Source organism: Calypte anna, chromosome 18, assembly GCF_003957555.1.
Source record: "Calypte anna isolate BGI_N300 chromosome 18, bCalAnn1_v1.p, whole genome shotgun sequence".
NCBI lineage: Eukaryota > Metazoa > Chordata > Aves > Apodiformes > Trochilidae > Calypte > Calypte anna.
The window spans coordinates 202,970-218,922 of NC_044263.1; the positions used below are offsets into that span (position 1 = coordinate 202,970).

Sequence of the window (15,953 nt, forward strand, 5' to 3'; positions counted from 1 at the left end):
CAGAAATGTGTGCAGAGGAACTCGAGGTGGGGAATGTGCTCAGATATGGCAGGATAGTACAACAAAAAAAGGCAGAGTAGTGTGCATGTGCCATGTTGCACCAGTCTGTACTGGTCACAGCTCTACAGCTGCTTCCCTTGCCCCAGAACTGATAACAAGTGCAGAACATTTTTTATTATCTGCTCTTCCACTGAATGTTTTCCTCTTCATGGGACTTCTCAGAAATCTGAAGACAAGATTTGTCCTTTCATTTCCCATCATGGTTACCACATGTGCCTTGAAATGGCGTTTTGGGTGGCAGATGTGTGTGAGGTGGCACAAGTCAGAGGAAGCAGAGAGAACTGCCTTCATGCCCTAATGGCAGACTCCTGGCTCAAAGGCACAAAGGCTTTCCACTGGTATTTTCATTATTAGTTAAAACATAACAAATGGCTTTGAAGAGAAAAATAATTGTTCTCCCCACCCACAAGGATATTATGTCGTACCACCACATACTGTCCTATTGCTGCTTCTGGGAAGACACGGCCGTGCCGCTTCTGCGTGGGAACGGGGCCCGTGGCCCGCAGAGGCAGGAAGGAGGACAGGAACAGAGTAACCCTGGGGCTGTGAAGCTGGATGAAGGCCAGGAGCTCCTGCACGGCACTGCTGAACCACAGCACCTTACAGGGCTGCAATCCCCCAGGGGTGCTCAGGACCTCCTGGGAAGGTAAACCGGTCACCAGCGTAGTGACAAGGAACTCCAACATCTACAAAACCACTCTCAAAACTTCAGATTTCAGCAAAGAATTCTTAACAAGGTATTGGGAAGGAGACTCCACTGTGAACATGGACATCAATGCTTTGCTTCCCTTAACATTCAGTAATCTAAAAGCAGCTCCGTGTGTACCTCTTCTACACAGACTGGTCAGGAAATTGTGGAATTTGGAAAGCTCCATTACAAGCAACTTCAGAGGCATGCTAATCCCTACCTTTCACCATGCTGCCTGAAAGGTCCCTTTCACTAACCCTCTCCCAGAATGACAGCATATTTTAAACACGGAGAGTTTGGGGCAAACTCACCGGATGTCTCTTAACATGTGTGTGATTTACACATCCTGAGTCTCTGGCCAGAGACTTCAAGACCACTTTATTTGCAAAAAAACCCTCCAAGAATCTAGATTTATAAAATTAAACTTAATTTCAGTCTCTGAGGAGAGTTACCCACAGAGAGTACATAATCCTCAATGTACAAGCTGGCTTAAAATAAATTCTCACTCAGTGAGTACCAAAAAGGTCAGATTTTTGTCTACTATGGCCTCTGGCTCCTGTTGTAAAATTGGAAAACAGTCACCCATCCAAAACCGGTGTAGTTTCTCCAGCTGTACTAGTCCAACTGCAGACAAAGCAAATGTGCGTGAGCTCAGCTCTTGCAATGACATTCCATGGTTAAACACAGTTGTAAGACACTGAGCTCATGTACTCAACAATGTGACCCCCCAGCTCTGCCACAGTATGCCAGTGCATATTGTTGCACAAGGTGGACCTCTTCTGGTGAAAAGCTTGTGCTCCAAAACACCTGGTTCCATTAATCTTGGCTAGACAGAAGCCTGCAGAGACCACAACATTATACAGGTCCTTTTCAGAGAAACTGAAGCATATGGCAAGGTGAAGGGGAACAACGAATCAGGGAATGACAGGCACAGAGGAGTCCTTACCTCAAAGAGCGTCAAACTTTCATCGTTCAAGATGACTCTGGGAGGTGCAATAACTGAAGTTAAAAAACAAGTTACAAAACAGGACCACCCAGCAATCAAAACTATAAATACAGCAACTATGGGAGGGATTACTGTTCTTTAAGGAGAGATTCACACTGCTCTCACAGAAGCACAATGTGGTTAGGTGAGCAGGTTATGCCTCCTTCCCACTCCAAGGCTCTATTTAGGGAAGGAATTTCTCCCCAGTCACACCTCATGGCATCACAAGATCCCATATGCATAGCTAGGAATAGGCTTTGTAAAGTAAGGCCAAATATTACCAACAGCACACTCACACAAGTAAAATGGCAAGTCTGCATCTGCAAGGTGGCTTCTCACAAAGTCTCTCAAAATGCCAACTGTGGAAAAAGCAGAGAAAGATCCACTGAATTACATTTGTTTCTCCAGATGCTAGGCGAAAACGCTAACCTGTACCAGAACTGCCCTCTACAATGGCTGTAGATTGCCTTTTCCCCAAAAGAACAGTTACTGTTACAAGTGTCTTGGAGGAAAAAAAAACCAAAACAAACCAACCAAACAAAAAACCTACACACCAACAAACACAAACAAACAAAACACCAAACCAACCAATCAACCAATAAAGAAAAAAACCCCACTTTGACATGCTGGTCCCCTAGAAAACTCTACAGATGCCAGTTCCTAGCTAATCCAGTAACAGCTGCAAGATTTTCAGCGACCAGCCAGGTGAGACTCTGGTAACTAGAAATTAGTGCTTGTTCCAAACAAAAGTATATAAAAATTTGTGTGGGTAACCATTACTGCCAGCTGAGAATAATCTCAAATAACAACAGCAAGAGCTACTTGGTGTACGGTCTGAAAGCCTTTTGTAAACTCAGAGAGGCAGCAAGGTTCATCCCCTGTTATTCTTATTACAGCAGGTACAACTTCTTTCTGGATTTTCAGTTTTGTTGGGGCCTGGGGGTGGTGGCAGTGGTGTTTTATCCCCAGAATTTTTTAAGTTTCAAAATAGAGGAAGTGCCCAAACTCATGTCAGTAACGTACCATCTGGACACAAGCAATGGGATATCAGGCGGGACAGATTCCTAAGCACATGTGTTTTGCCATCAAGTAGCCTGCCAGTCTCCATCAAGCAGTCCTAAAAATAAATTCCCCTTAACTAAGTTATCTACCCCAGACCTTTTTCTCATCCAGTTCAGGGGACTTGTAAGGACAGTGTACCTTAAGGTACTGCTACTTTTTCAGAGCACAATCACTTCCCTGGACAGCAGAAAGATGGGTTCAGAGCCATTCTCTTTTGTCATGCAACTGAAAAAAATGGGAGAGGTGAGCTGCAGCTCCACCAATTGAAGTGCAGATAGTTCTTACCAGTTTCACTAGGATGGAAGAATCCCTGCAGAACATGACGATCTGGAAAATGAACTCTCAACACCACCTGAGTCAGAGGCAAAGCACATAAGGTCAGTTGTTCATAACTGTTCTGTTGCATCTGACTGTATCAGCAGATATCCTCCCACCATACCATTCTATTCCAGCATTGGTCCAAAAGCTCTTACCTTGAGAACTTAATCTCTTATTATTTTGCAGTGAAACAATAAAGACAAAAACTGCATTAGGATCATATTTACAGACTAAGGTATCTTCAAACTGTAACATCTCAAAATTTAACTTGTAATGAGATACTACCAAAGCATAAGAGTCTGATAGGAAAGCTCAGTCATACAGACTGATATGTGCACAACTGCAGAGGTTTGAAACATCTGGAACTAAATAAAGGAGTTCTACTGCCTGTCACTCAGCAAAACCATAACAGGCCAGTTGATTTGACATGGTACAGCTGTTACACAAGACCCACAAACAATTAACAGGGACAGGAATTTGAGAATTCTAACTTTAAGTAGCTCGAGATCCTATTGATAACTGAGTCTCAAAGTTACTCAACCTCCAAAATCTGCACTGGTCAAAGGGACTGGAAAGAGAACAAAAGCTACCTTTGGATAACGCTCTAACTTCTCCTTCAGCTGAGCCTCCCTCAAAGACTTTGTCATCAGTGGAACTTCTTCTAGGCGTTTCCTAAATACATGGGAAGAAGACAAGCTGTCACTTCTGTAGTTCTAAGATGTATTTTGTTTTATTAAGAAAGCAAAAGGTCCAAGAGAGGCTGATGAGGACTGCTCACCTGCTCCATGTATCCCTCACAGCATTTTCCCCACCTCCTTCAGTTCCTATCACAAAATCTCATACATGGAACTACTGAGCACCAGCAACAATACTGTATAAAACTACTTTTCTCATGAAGTTTTTTAAAAAAAAAGAAGTTCACTACAACAGATGCTAGAAAAGATACTGAGTAGGGAAATGTTTGCTTAGACTATTCAAGAAGAGATGGACTTATTCATCTGATAAAAGACAGGTTAAAGGTGCACCTGATTACTCACAGGAGGAACATCTACCGAAGCTGAAAAACAATGATGGCAAAAGAAATTAATGAGTATTAATTACTAACAGGGAAACAAAACAAAAATGAGAAGTTTCAAATCATTCGAGAATTGGTGTTTTAAAAGGAACTAGTATTCTACCTTTATTTAAGATGAAACAATCAATTCAAGAAAGCAATTACATATTTTCCTGTAAGTGAAGAGATAAGCTTAGACCCAGCAGATCCCATGTTCAGTGTTAGTCCCTTTTCCTTGCTTGCACTTAATACTGAATGACCAGTTCACTAATCTAGATTTTAGCAAAACATTTGGTCATATAATTCTGCACAACTATTTCCAAGCTACTTTCTTACACCTGTACATTCTGAAGGACATCTCTCTATTTTTAAGAATCATCAAGGAACAACTGCTGAATCGAACGACTATAGGCTTACTCCACCAACCAGAACTGTCACCTGGTACATCAGATTCCAAAGTATTCTGAAAGTGCCAACTCAAATCTGTGAATCTGCATACCAACTGATAATTCATACCAACTCTCAGCTCTTCAGGAAGTCAGAATTAAATTCTAATTCATCTAATATGCATTCATACTGCATTGTAAACAGCTAGTTTTTGGTAATATTCAGGAGCTGCAATCAGAAGCCAACTGGTATCAGTTTAATGTGTAACTTGCCTTTATTTTTATCCCTGTCTGTGAGGGAAAAGGGATTACAAGCATCAGCAAAATTGAAAATCAGGTATTTTCTGAGGGGGATGTATTCTAGTAACCCCCAGCCAAAAGATCCTATATTTGTACCACTAAATATCCCAGGCCCACACGTGGCACAGCAATTTTCAGACCAGTCTGTGAACTTATGCAGATTTCAGCAGCCTGTGGGGGAAAAAAATCAGCTCTAAATAAAAAGTTCAGCTCAGACTTGGCTACAGTATACAGCAGACTGTCCCACAGTCTCTGAGAAGACTTTTAATGTTTAAAGGAATTATGATCCACTTGAAACTAAATATATTAATGAAATTAATTTCTTTAAGAAACATAGTCAGCAAAACACTGTTGTGATAGGAAGGCTGGTTTATCTTAACCTGAGTTTTTAGTTCAGAACTGAAATTCCTGATTTCATTGCTCTGATGGCAAGCTACTTGAACAGTGAGGTGCATAGTTAGTCCAGCTTGCTATACTCCTTCCCTCTTAGTGTGTGTTATAAACATTCCCATGGTTGATTTGTGTTATAAACATTCCCATGGTTGATTTGTGTCCAAGTTTATTCTTTCTTTATTACCATTTGGATACAGTCTAAAAGTTGGTCTTTTCTGATGATGTCTAATAAAAAGTTAATTCTGTTACTTAAAATACAAAGTGTTTCTTTACTAGCTGAAAACGTTACAGCATTGCTGAAATCAGTGGGAGTTACTCTTATGAAGCTGGTTTATTGTATAGGTATATTTATTTGTCCATCAGAAGTTACAAATCCCCTCTATTTAATTCCTAATTGCTAATGTGAAGTCAGATCAAAACACATTGCAGAAGCTCACCACTGCTTTGGGCCTCTAGTAAATAAGAACACATCTAATTACAAAGGCAGAGGCTTCTCTTTCAGAAGAAGGGAGATGGAAAGAAAAAAAGAAGAGGTGGGGTGTTAAGTGGCTTTGAATAACTCCCTGAAATGCAAAACACAGGAAGCAATCTTTCTCTTAATCCCTTCTTAGGGAGGGCCCATCCCTAATGAAGTTGAGGTTCTCAGATAAACTTATCACCACACAGGCATCACAGGCACTCCATGGTGACATCTTCAACATTCATGTGAAACTATCATCCCATGCACAAATGCTCAACCATTTCACACAAAAACATAGGTCTGTCACAGAAATATGATAGAATCCTTGAATTCCAATGGCATAAAGGGCAAGAGATTTCCAGTGCTGAACACTGACTCATTCATTTCACATCCAGTAACTTATCTACAGCTTCACCCAGATATCACAGCCAGCTGTAGATGGGTAGTGTCACTCTGCTCAACAAAAGGATGTGGAGCAATCTCAGTCCCAGCAGAAAGGGAACTTGCCTCTCACTCTGCAGCTGTGCCAAACGTTTCCGTACATCATCCACTGTGACCTCAAAAAACTCATCGGGAAGCTCCTCTGGGCCAGTAGGAAGGGGTTCCAGTAGATCTAGGTGGCATACAAGTGGCTGTCGTTCTACAAGCTACAGAATAAAAAGAGTTTTGGTTAGTCTTAAATGCATTCCTTTGCTTACTCTATAAGGTTCCTGAAAAAAGTAAAAGGACAGTATGTGCTAACTAAAAGACAATGACTAGTGTGGAATTCATGTCACTAAATCAGAATAACGGTACAGAGGCTGTCAGTACTTCTACCCCAAAATCATAACCTGCCTCTCTTTGCTCTACTCCAACCCTCCCATGCTATGTAATCACTGCTTTACAGTTTTACAGGCTGCACACAACTTATACCAGTGCTATTCTTCCTGCTGCAGACTTTAAACTGCCCTTTTAGGTTTTTCATCTGCCACGTACTCCTGGCTCACATTGCATCTTCCATTCACTTCATACCCTCTTGCTAGAGAACCAGTGGCACTAGTTCCCAACCAGAGCTCACTCCACTCCTTCTTACTCCAGAGAGCAATCCTTTATTTTGGTAGGGCAGTTTTTCACCTGTTTAGTTCTCTGAACTGAGGCACTGCAGAGTCTCATTGCACATGTTCTGAATTTTTAACCTGGCTTCTGGTGTGCAGAAAGCTTCCCCAGACAGCGTAAGCTCTTTTGTTTTGCACTGTGCAAGTACTTAGCACTGAAATCAGCCTTTGTTGCAGGCTAAGCAGACAGATGTGAGGGAAGCAGTTCACCATATGCATTAGCTTTAAAAAAGGTACATAATACATTTATTAGCAACTTTACCTACACGCCAGCTGCTGAAGATAGGCAGCAAACCCCCAACAGCCCTGCTGCCCCACTCACCTGCAGAGCAGGGCACAGGCAGCCTCCACCCCAGCATGGGAAGCTGCGGATCACGCCAGCCTAACACAGCTTTAGGCTCTATGAACAAATCCAGTGCCCATTTCTTTTCTCCTTATTCTCTCAAACAATCTTCCCAATCCTTATTAGCACCCAAATGTCCTCCCTCCCTTGCTCCCTTCCTGCAGGCACAGGCCCCTGGGGAACAGGAGTCTCCCTAAATTGTCAGAAGCGACAACACAAATTACAAGGCAATGTTCACTCTGCTTGTGGGCACTAAAGGGTAATTTGAGAAATTAAAAGAGTGAGGTTGTGTGGGTGGGACCCTTGGCTACTTTTAGAAAGTTGAGCAGGGTCAGCTCTAACTAGAGGGTGAAGGAGCCTGATTGCAGCTCTCCCAGGGCACAGGGGGAGGAATGCCCAGGGCTGCAGGAGCAATCCTGGGTGTCCACAGTCATTCTGTTGGAAAGGGCCATATGCACAATGGTCCTTACTGCCACCCATAGCTGGTCTGATAAGGTCAGATCCGTGTCAGAGGAGAGTGAATCAGGCCTCCCCAGTCATCAGGTATACTTCAATCTCCTCAGACGGGCTTAAGTTTCATGTCATTCTAAACACACACCTACTGAAAACATTTCCTTCCAGAAAAACAAAAGACTGAACAGGCATATCGTATGGCATGTTGAAAAGGGTGCTGGGATACAATGGAGAGAATTCCAATGTCTGCATTAGCAAATCCTAAACTTAACAAAGACCTCAGCCAAGACATAAGCTAATCACAAGACAGAAGAAAGCAGACAAATATCCCAGCTCACCCCTCTTCCTTGCTGAGTATTCCCTGCTCCAGACCACCATGTTTCACGACTGTTGTTCAAGTGTCACTTTCCAGACATCTTCTTCCATTGCCAATAAGGTACTGCAAATGGGCAGTCTGGAACCTCCTCCCTAGAGCCCTTCCCCTGCTACCAAAACTACCTACCTGCTGGGATACAAACCCCACTGTTTCCCAAGCATGAACACTCTCTTCTTGACCTCCAGCTTACATCCAGCCAAGATGTTAATTCTCTGCAGGATGCTTGCACTGCCCCACACAGAGAAAAACTACCTTCCCAGGGCAATTCACAAAAAAGGAGACTACCAGGTACAGCAACTCACCTCCCAGTCTACTACACATCCACTATTTTCTGCAGCTGTGACAAAAGGCACCCATCTCCTGCAGTGACGAATGGCCACCACACAGCAGTTTCTACATCCCATTTCATAACTCCAGAGGAAAGTAACCTGTGCATTTTGATGCCATACTTCAACAGTGATACCATCCAGGAGCCAGAAATACTGCACTATGGTTTGTCACCTTCATCTTTCAAGTGTCTACCTCCACTACAAAAGCTGAGACATCAGGCACTTCTCACTAGTAGGCTGAAGCCACCTAACATGGCAATGTCCATAAGGCAACCTACAGGGTAAAGCCAGGCGTCAGGAGAATGCAACTTACTCTGTGGTCACCACCCCAGACCACAGTAAGTAGATAAGCTGAGGAAAACTTCTATTTCTGTTTAAGTAAAATAGTGGCTATTGTCCTTTCCACAGCAGCAAGCTCTCCCTGGAGACCCACTTACTCCCCACCACCTCAGGGAGCTCTAATCTCATGGGGAATCTGGTGTAAAGTTACCTTCTAATAATTAATGTTCTGACATCAAAGTCAGCATGCAGCTGTCTGTAAACCATCTTTAGCCCAAGAAATGAAGGGACGCCGGCACAGATTTTATCCAGCCTCTCTCTTCAGATTCAAAAACCACACACAGGCAAAGCATTAATGGGAAGATTCTTTTACAAAAATGGACCTTTGATGTTTAAAAATAATTTGTTTTGTTTTGGGTTTTTTCCTCAGGACTGAAAAGGGACAAAAAGCAGATGCCATGTGGCTAGTCCTGCTCTGCTGTTGCTGAGAGCAAGGAGAGTGGAAGATGGCAGGAATGGAGGAGGGAACAAAATGCAATCAATCAGCAGCAAAAGCACCAGAGATCAAAGGGCTTGAAAGCAGCACTCAAAGTCACATGCTGTTTAACAGGAGGGCTGAACCCCCCAACAGAATCTGCAGCTGCTTCCAGAGCTGCTTTCAAATGAGGAGGGAGGCTGGCTCCAGGAATGCCTGTAAGTGGTTTGAACTGGACTGCAATTCTGTGAGAGATGCCAGATCATGGGAGTTCTTTGGCCACTGATGCTCAGCTCTGTGCCCAACTGCACAACTTCACATTTAGCTGTGGCTAGTACAATGATAAAATGAGTTTTATCTCTCCAGCTAGTACTCGAAGTGCAGACAACAGCACTGGTGAAGTAAACCACCGAACCCTCACACTTCTTCCTTCCTTTTCAGACACAATTGCACTACTTTCCCAATCCCTTGTAAGTGAGGGTGTGGTTGAATCACAACCTAGACAAATCACCCATCCTACTGCAGCTGTCAGTGCTCAGGGTTTGTTTCAAAAGGTTAAATAATACTGATTAGATGAACCCAAACATGTTTCTAATAAATATTCACCACTGGCTCTTTCTACTACAGTTGTAACTGCTCCAGAGTCCTTCCAAGGTCTGAATTCTGCTCCTAAACAATTCGGAAAATCATCAAGAATGGACACAAAGACATCAACCAAGTCTCTACAAGAACTTCTACATCAATGTGAGAGCATATACACAGCCTTGCTAAACTCCTCCTGAATAGGGCTCCCTTTGAACCTCATCAGGCACCCATTATTTCTACATATGGCTTTCCACTCTTTCATCCCATGACTGGACCAGAATCAGAGACCAAAACAGAACTGCAACTTTAGGACATACTAAAGAGTGTGAAACAATGAAGGGGATCTCTGAGCACTAAAGCCTGCCCTGGTGGTGATGTGTGCAGTGAAGGGGCAAGGGAAAGCACTGATCAGAGAGAAACCAGGGTGTGGAATTGCCCATGCAAAATAATGTGGAGTAGGTTATTAATTTAATGCCACTCATCCCTCATTTTGCAAGACACATCCAGCCATGCTGAAGGACAATCATGCAAAATTCAGTACTTCATTAGTCTCAGCAGAATTGTATGAAACCAAAGCACCCAGCCCTGTATTATGGGGAAAATGTCTTGAATACAGAGAGATCTTTTCTGTCATGGGAACTCAGCCTTGGGCAAGGCAGGATTAAAAAAAGCTCTTATTGCAAGAAAATTTTCCCTTACCTGTCCTTGCTCCTTCTGCAGTTCTTGGCTATTCTTAGACTTCTTTGGCTTAGAAGGGCCTCCAGGGCTAGAAGAAGTTGTTGGCAGCTTCGAAGACGGCATATCTAACCCAAGAGATGGTGCAGCTACAGAGGAGTCCACCAGACGCTGTCCATCTCCAGAAAAAGGGACAAAAGGGGTAGGCTTGGGCTCTGAGCAAGGCTCCTCCAAGTTGGCATGAGATTCTCTTATCAAGCCTTGCTTGTCTGTGCAGCTGTTTAAAGACATAGCCACATCCCTGTGGTCTAAGTCCTTTGGGAATGAGTTTTCTTGAGGTAGGGGCACATCCACTGCTCCTTCAGTAAAGCCTGACCTCACTGTCAGCTCATTGCACTGCACCGTGGCACCCACAGGTTCCTCCTGACCAGATGAACTGCATTTCTTCATGACAACTCTTAAAGACACCAAAAAGAATTAAAACAAACTCACTTATCACAACAGTACTGATCTCCCCATTCTCAACGTGACTGTGACATAGGAAGGACAGCTAGATTCAAATATATCCCTAATTTAATGATCTGCTTCTTCCAGACACTCAAAAAGAACAAGTTCCCATTGCTCTGAAGATAGGAGTGGGGGTGTCAGGGGTTTGTGCAAAAAGCCAGAACAGGAACTATGCACTCCACAGGAAGAAAATTGTCTTCCAGGAAAGAAACAGCAGTCAGTTGTAAAGCACAGCTTCTAATCACTCTTGCCTCTGCAAGTATTGCACAGAACTGGCCAGATCACATAAAGGCTCATTGTCCCCCACCTCACCCTCCCAAACTGACAGCAGGAGGCACTGCAATGATTGGGAGTTTGAAGGGGTAGACGATTGTCCTCTCAGAGAAACTTTTAACTTTGAACTGTCTTGTTTCACTCACAGGAAAAAAATAAATAAATAAAGAAGCAAACAAGCCCCTTTAATCTGCACATGACTGGTTGGTGTCAGCATCTGCAGCTGTGGGAAGCACATCTGGGCAGCAGTTTCAGATAAACAGGCAAATGCAATAATTACTGAGTGCCGCAATGTTTGTCCTTTTGAACTTTTTTGTGATTTTTTTCCCCCCCAGTGTTTGAAATAAAACAAATTCAGCACCAGAGTAGAAAAATCTGAACTTTGTTCTTTCTAACCTGATGATGGCACTGCCCCTTGTCAGGCCAAGAGACTTCAGCGTTGTTTTCTCTAAGGCATCTTTTCCTGATATCTGTAACAGAGGAAAACCATTATGGCAACTGTCTGCCTGGGACAGAATTGAAGGTTCTCTTTCATGAAAGAAGCCTGTATCAAAACAAACACCACACAGCACCAAAACCAGCTCAAAACACACTCTTTCTGCAGTTGGAAATTAGACCTATGTTTTCACCAATGCTGCTTTACCAAATTCACTGCTTATTAAATGACCTTAAGAAAAGATGATACCCATATATTTCCATCCCATACATACATACAAATCAGATCTGACCTCAGCAAAGCATTGTTTTTATTACAGAAGTAAAATCACAGGCAACATGTCAGAGCTGAAAGGTCTGAGTGTGTAATGACCTGTTCCAGAATAAAGATGATCTGTCCACAGAGGCCAGTGGGAAGGGGAGGGGACAGCGAGGGAAATACACACATACAAAATATTAAACAAAACATTAATAGAAAAAGATCAAAACACAGAGAAAAGCAAATATTTATTAAAACAAAACCACTGTTTTGACTGGAGCTTTAAAAGAAGTTGGAAAGAAAAACACAAATAGGTCATTGAGCTCATTTTATGGGCTCAGAGGTCTAAACAGCCCAGGGTTATGTTCCAAGAGAGCTCTTTTCCATACAGACACTTCATGCTTTGCAAAGACCAACATTTTTTTAATTCCTCTCTCAAAGGAGTTCAAAAGAACCACTTTACAGGCTGGAAAGCAGAGCAGAGTTTTTCTTATTTTGGGGGGACAGAAGGAGAAGAGACACTTAAGAAGACACTGCTGACTTACCTCATCTCGCATGTAAATACAAACTGGAGAGAATTCACTGTGCTGTTCCATAAACTCCCTGCAATAAAAAGCAAAACAGTGCAGCATCTGTAAAACAGTCTATCCCTCCCAAAACCAATGCAGAGCAATAGTAAGAAGTGAAAATAGGTAGCAACACTCTCCTCCATGTTCCTCCATCAACAACCATTGCAAAGTTCACTGAGTTAGTACTAGAGAGCACGTAAATAATTTGCTCCAATGAAATCACTGCTCCTTAAACACAGCCTTGAAAAACAAAGGAAAAATAATTAAAAATTAATTCTGAAAATATTAGATCTTACTAGAAAAATTTGAGCACATCATTCTCCATGTACCTCATTACCTGATCTGGAACTTGACTTAATACTTGTAATCCCTTATCTAAGTTAGATCGCTTATTACTTTAGACTGCACTTTCCTTGGAGACAGGTGAGTTTCTTTTCATGCATGCATACCAACCAACAGAACGGAATTCTGCTCTAAAGCAAATAATCTGAGGACAGAGAATTTGCCTGTCTTAGTATCCAACAGATTAAGAGAGAAAAATAGAAGAAAAAAAAAAAAAGAGAAAGAAGATACAGCAGAAGCTTTTGTATTCTGGAAATCAGGGACACAAGAAAGCCAAAGAAAAGACTGCTGCAGTAAACGACGTGAAGATCAGTCCACATCCAAGCCTGTCAGTGGACACGTATAAGCAATGATGCAAACTGCTGACAGGCCATCTGCAGAGGAAGACAGACGTGAAGGACTCGTAGCATAGAGAAAGGGGAAAAAAACAGATGCCATTTCTTGACAGAATGCTACTCTTCCCATCTTCCTCTAGACAAACAACTGAGACATTCAAGTAGAGAAGAATCTTTATTACATATTCACTTGATCAAGCACAGAAGATGGATGGGGCAAAGGCAATCACTGCCTGTCACAAGTCTCAGTTCTCATCCATCCACGACCATGCAACTTAAAAAGAAAGAACATGCGGAAAACCCTAAAACAGGGCATTCTTAATGGGGTAAAAGAAAAGACTAACACATTTAGCAAGGAAACCTCAGATTGTCAGTAGAAAAATAAAAAGCCTTAAAGAATTAGCCTGATCAGTGACAGAATTCAATTCAGCAGCAACTGCTTCATGCTAGTCTCTCCTTCAGCATCCAAAGTGAAACTCAAAACTGAAATCAGATGAGAGCTTGGCAAAACAGGGAATTACGGAGAAAAGTTTGCTACTTCCCCTTTAGCACACACAAACAAAAATTTTGTCTCTTAATTGGAAGAGTGGAACAAAGGAAGACCTAAGAAACTATCTTTAACACATCACAGCAGGCTTTATGCGCTCAGACTTCCCCAGACAATCCAGGAGAGCCAGACATCCCTACCTTATTTTCAATGGACTTTGCTTCCAGTCAGGATCAGCTGTACCCCTACAGGCATCCTTGACAAAAATGCACAAAAGATAAAGGACTGCTGAGACATGGAGGAAACAGTACAAACTCCCGGAACAAAAACTTGAAGTGGTTTGTCTAACGGGAAAGGTGGATGATCGCCATCTGGGAGGACAGAGGCAGATGTCCCCACCACAGAGAACCATAAGAGAGCAAACCAATTTGACTTTCATAACCCAGTTTCATTAACCTCTCCAAAACTGCTTTCCACTTCAATTCAAGTAACTCTTCAGACTGAAGACTCTTATAAGTATGTATGGAAAATATGTGACCTTCATGAGCAATACCACAAAAGTAGCAAAGTCATAGTCCCTGTCAAAACTATCTTCAAGCATCCAGGCTGCAATCACTTCCATCCAGAACAGTCTACAAAGCTGCTGAAACTGCCAGGCAGGCAAGAGTGGGAGACAGTAAAGCTAGAGTTCTCCAAGGCCTAGTGCTAAAACGGTACAGACAATGCTTGTGCCCTCAACCAGTCTCTGCAGAACAGGCTCCAAGAAAAGATCCCCCAGAGACTTATTTTTTTATAACTCTTGGAAGCCAGCAGGCTCCTCCTCCAGCTGCTGCTAATCCATTACATGTATTCACTGAGGCAAGCACACACATCAAACACGCTGTCATTTCTTTGATCTGCTGTTCTTCAGAAGGGGAACGGCAAGCAGATTAGATTCCTTCATGTAGTGATCTGACAGGGCCTGTAAACATCTTGTGCAAGGACTGCCGCACGCTGAGAGGAGGAGCAGCCTCACAATAGCTTCCAGACCTTCTTCAGACCCAATTAACCAAGATGGACGCTGGAAACCCAGGGGAAATTCCAGTGGATTTTGAATACTTCCCCTCACGCACTCAGAGCAGCTGAGCATTCCAGGAAAAGGTTTCCAGCTGGGAAGTCAAAGCAAGTCAGCAAGTCAGCAACTAGCTGAGTAGTTAAGTCAACTGAGTCAATACACACGGAAAAGCAGCACAGCCCGTGAAATCTATATGGATGGCTATAGATCCAGCTTGTTTTGTGATTAAGTCACACACAAAATCTTTGCTGCTTGTTAAACTTGACCAAAAGTTTACCAAGTCCATCCAAAAATCTGAGCTCAGCTTCCAGATGGCAGAAAAGAACAGCTGTGTCTTATGAACTGAAGTTCATAATGCTTTGCACACTGTAGCAGACAGAATCTTAAAAAGAGTGGCATGTACATTAACTATTAGTACAATAACCTTTGACCAATCAAACCACTCCAGAGGAGCTAAATTATATAAAAAGCTCAAAAATTAAACCAAAGAAAAAACCAACTAATGTGCGAGAAAGCCACACAAAGGCTGTTTGTCGCTATTCATAATTACCACCCCCACAAGTCTACCAGTCCCCAGACTGCAGCAGGCATTCTTCTCCCTGAAGGTACAAACTACTTAGCAACTTACAAGATCCCACCCCAGCAAGGCAACTAGCAGAAGGTGAGGAACGTTAAGAGAAAGAACAAGCTAGAAACACAGATTTTGGAAAAAAAAATTACCAAGAGAAAGGTAAAGCCAACTACAAAAAAAAAAAAGAAATTGGAAATTCTGTTCAGAACAGAATGGCTGTCACACCTTACAGGCTTCAACTTCCAAGCTGCAACAAAAATAAAGGAACTGTCTTTGGAGAAACTAACATGACATTTCAAAACAATACAGTATTTTAAGTCAAAACTTAAAAGAAAGCACTGAATGTAAACTAGACTGAAGTAAAAACCCATGTATATATTCAACAACTGCAGGACCAGAAATCCATCCATTTAAGTAGTACCTAACCAGTCTTTTGAAGATTCCACATTAGCCCGTTGAGAGCTCAAGATTTCCTTAAAGAACCTGCACAACAACAAGCCTCAAAAGCAAAAGCAACTCCCTTAAGAAAGAACCCCCTCCACCAAGTGGAACCACAGCACAGTACTGATGATCAAGATAATCTAGGCTACCATCTCAACCCTCTCAGTAATAGTTTTTTACCAGTTTATGCCCTGAACCTTTGATTCTCCAGGACTGAAAAATAGTAACAAAACTATGGACGGTCAAACCTGAAAGAGCATGGAGAATGGAAGGAAAAAACAGTAAAGTAAATGCAAGTCCTATAAATCTGCAGGATTTATCTGGATCACCTCAACAACAAGTAACTACTGTCATGCAGAGTCCAT

At 42.4% G+C, this 15,953-nt stretch overlaps 1 protein-coding gene across 6 annotated transcripts in view; it reads right to left on the minus strand.

The window, feature by feature from the left end:
• The window catches only part of ASPSCR1 (ASPSCR1 tether for SLC2A4, UBX domain containing), a 34,383-nt gene that overhangs the window by 13,849 nt on the left and 4,581 nt on the right, over positions 1–15,953 (minus strand). For 5 of the 6 annotated variants that reach the window (XM_030461739.1, XM_030461740.1, XM_030461744.1 and 2 more), the window contains 8 exons: positions 12,335–12,392; positions 11,492–11,565; positions 10,340–10,772; positions 6,214–6,353; positions 3,704–3,785; positions 3,081–3,147; positions 2,030–2,092; positions 1,695–1,747 (listed from right to left, as the gene is read on the minus strand). In XM_030461739.1, the coding sequence (XP_030317599.1) occupies positions 1,695–1,747; positions 2,030–2,092; positions 3,081–3,147; positions 3,704–3,785; positions 6,214–6,353; positions 10,340–10,772; positions 11,492–11,565; positions 12,335–12,392 (970 nt within the window). Of the gene's footprint in view, positions 1–1,138; positions 1,587–1,694; positions 1,748–2,029; positions 2,093–3,080; positions 3,148–3,703; positions 3,786–6,213; positions 6,354–10,339; positions 10,773–11,491; positions 11,566–12,334; positions 12,393–15,953 lie in introns of those variants that run through there. The other variant, XM_030461742.1, reaches the window with a different exon arrangement.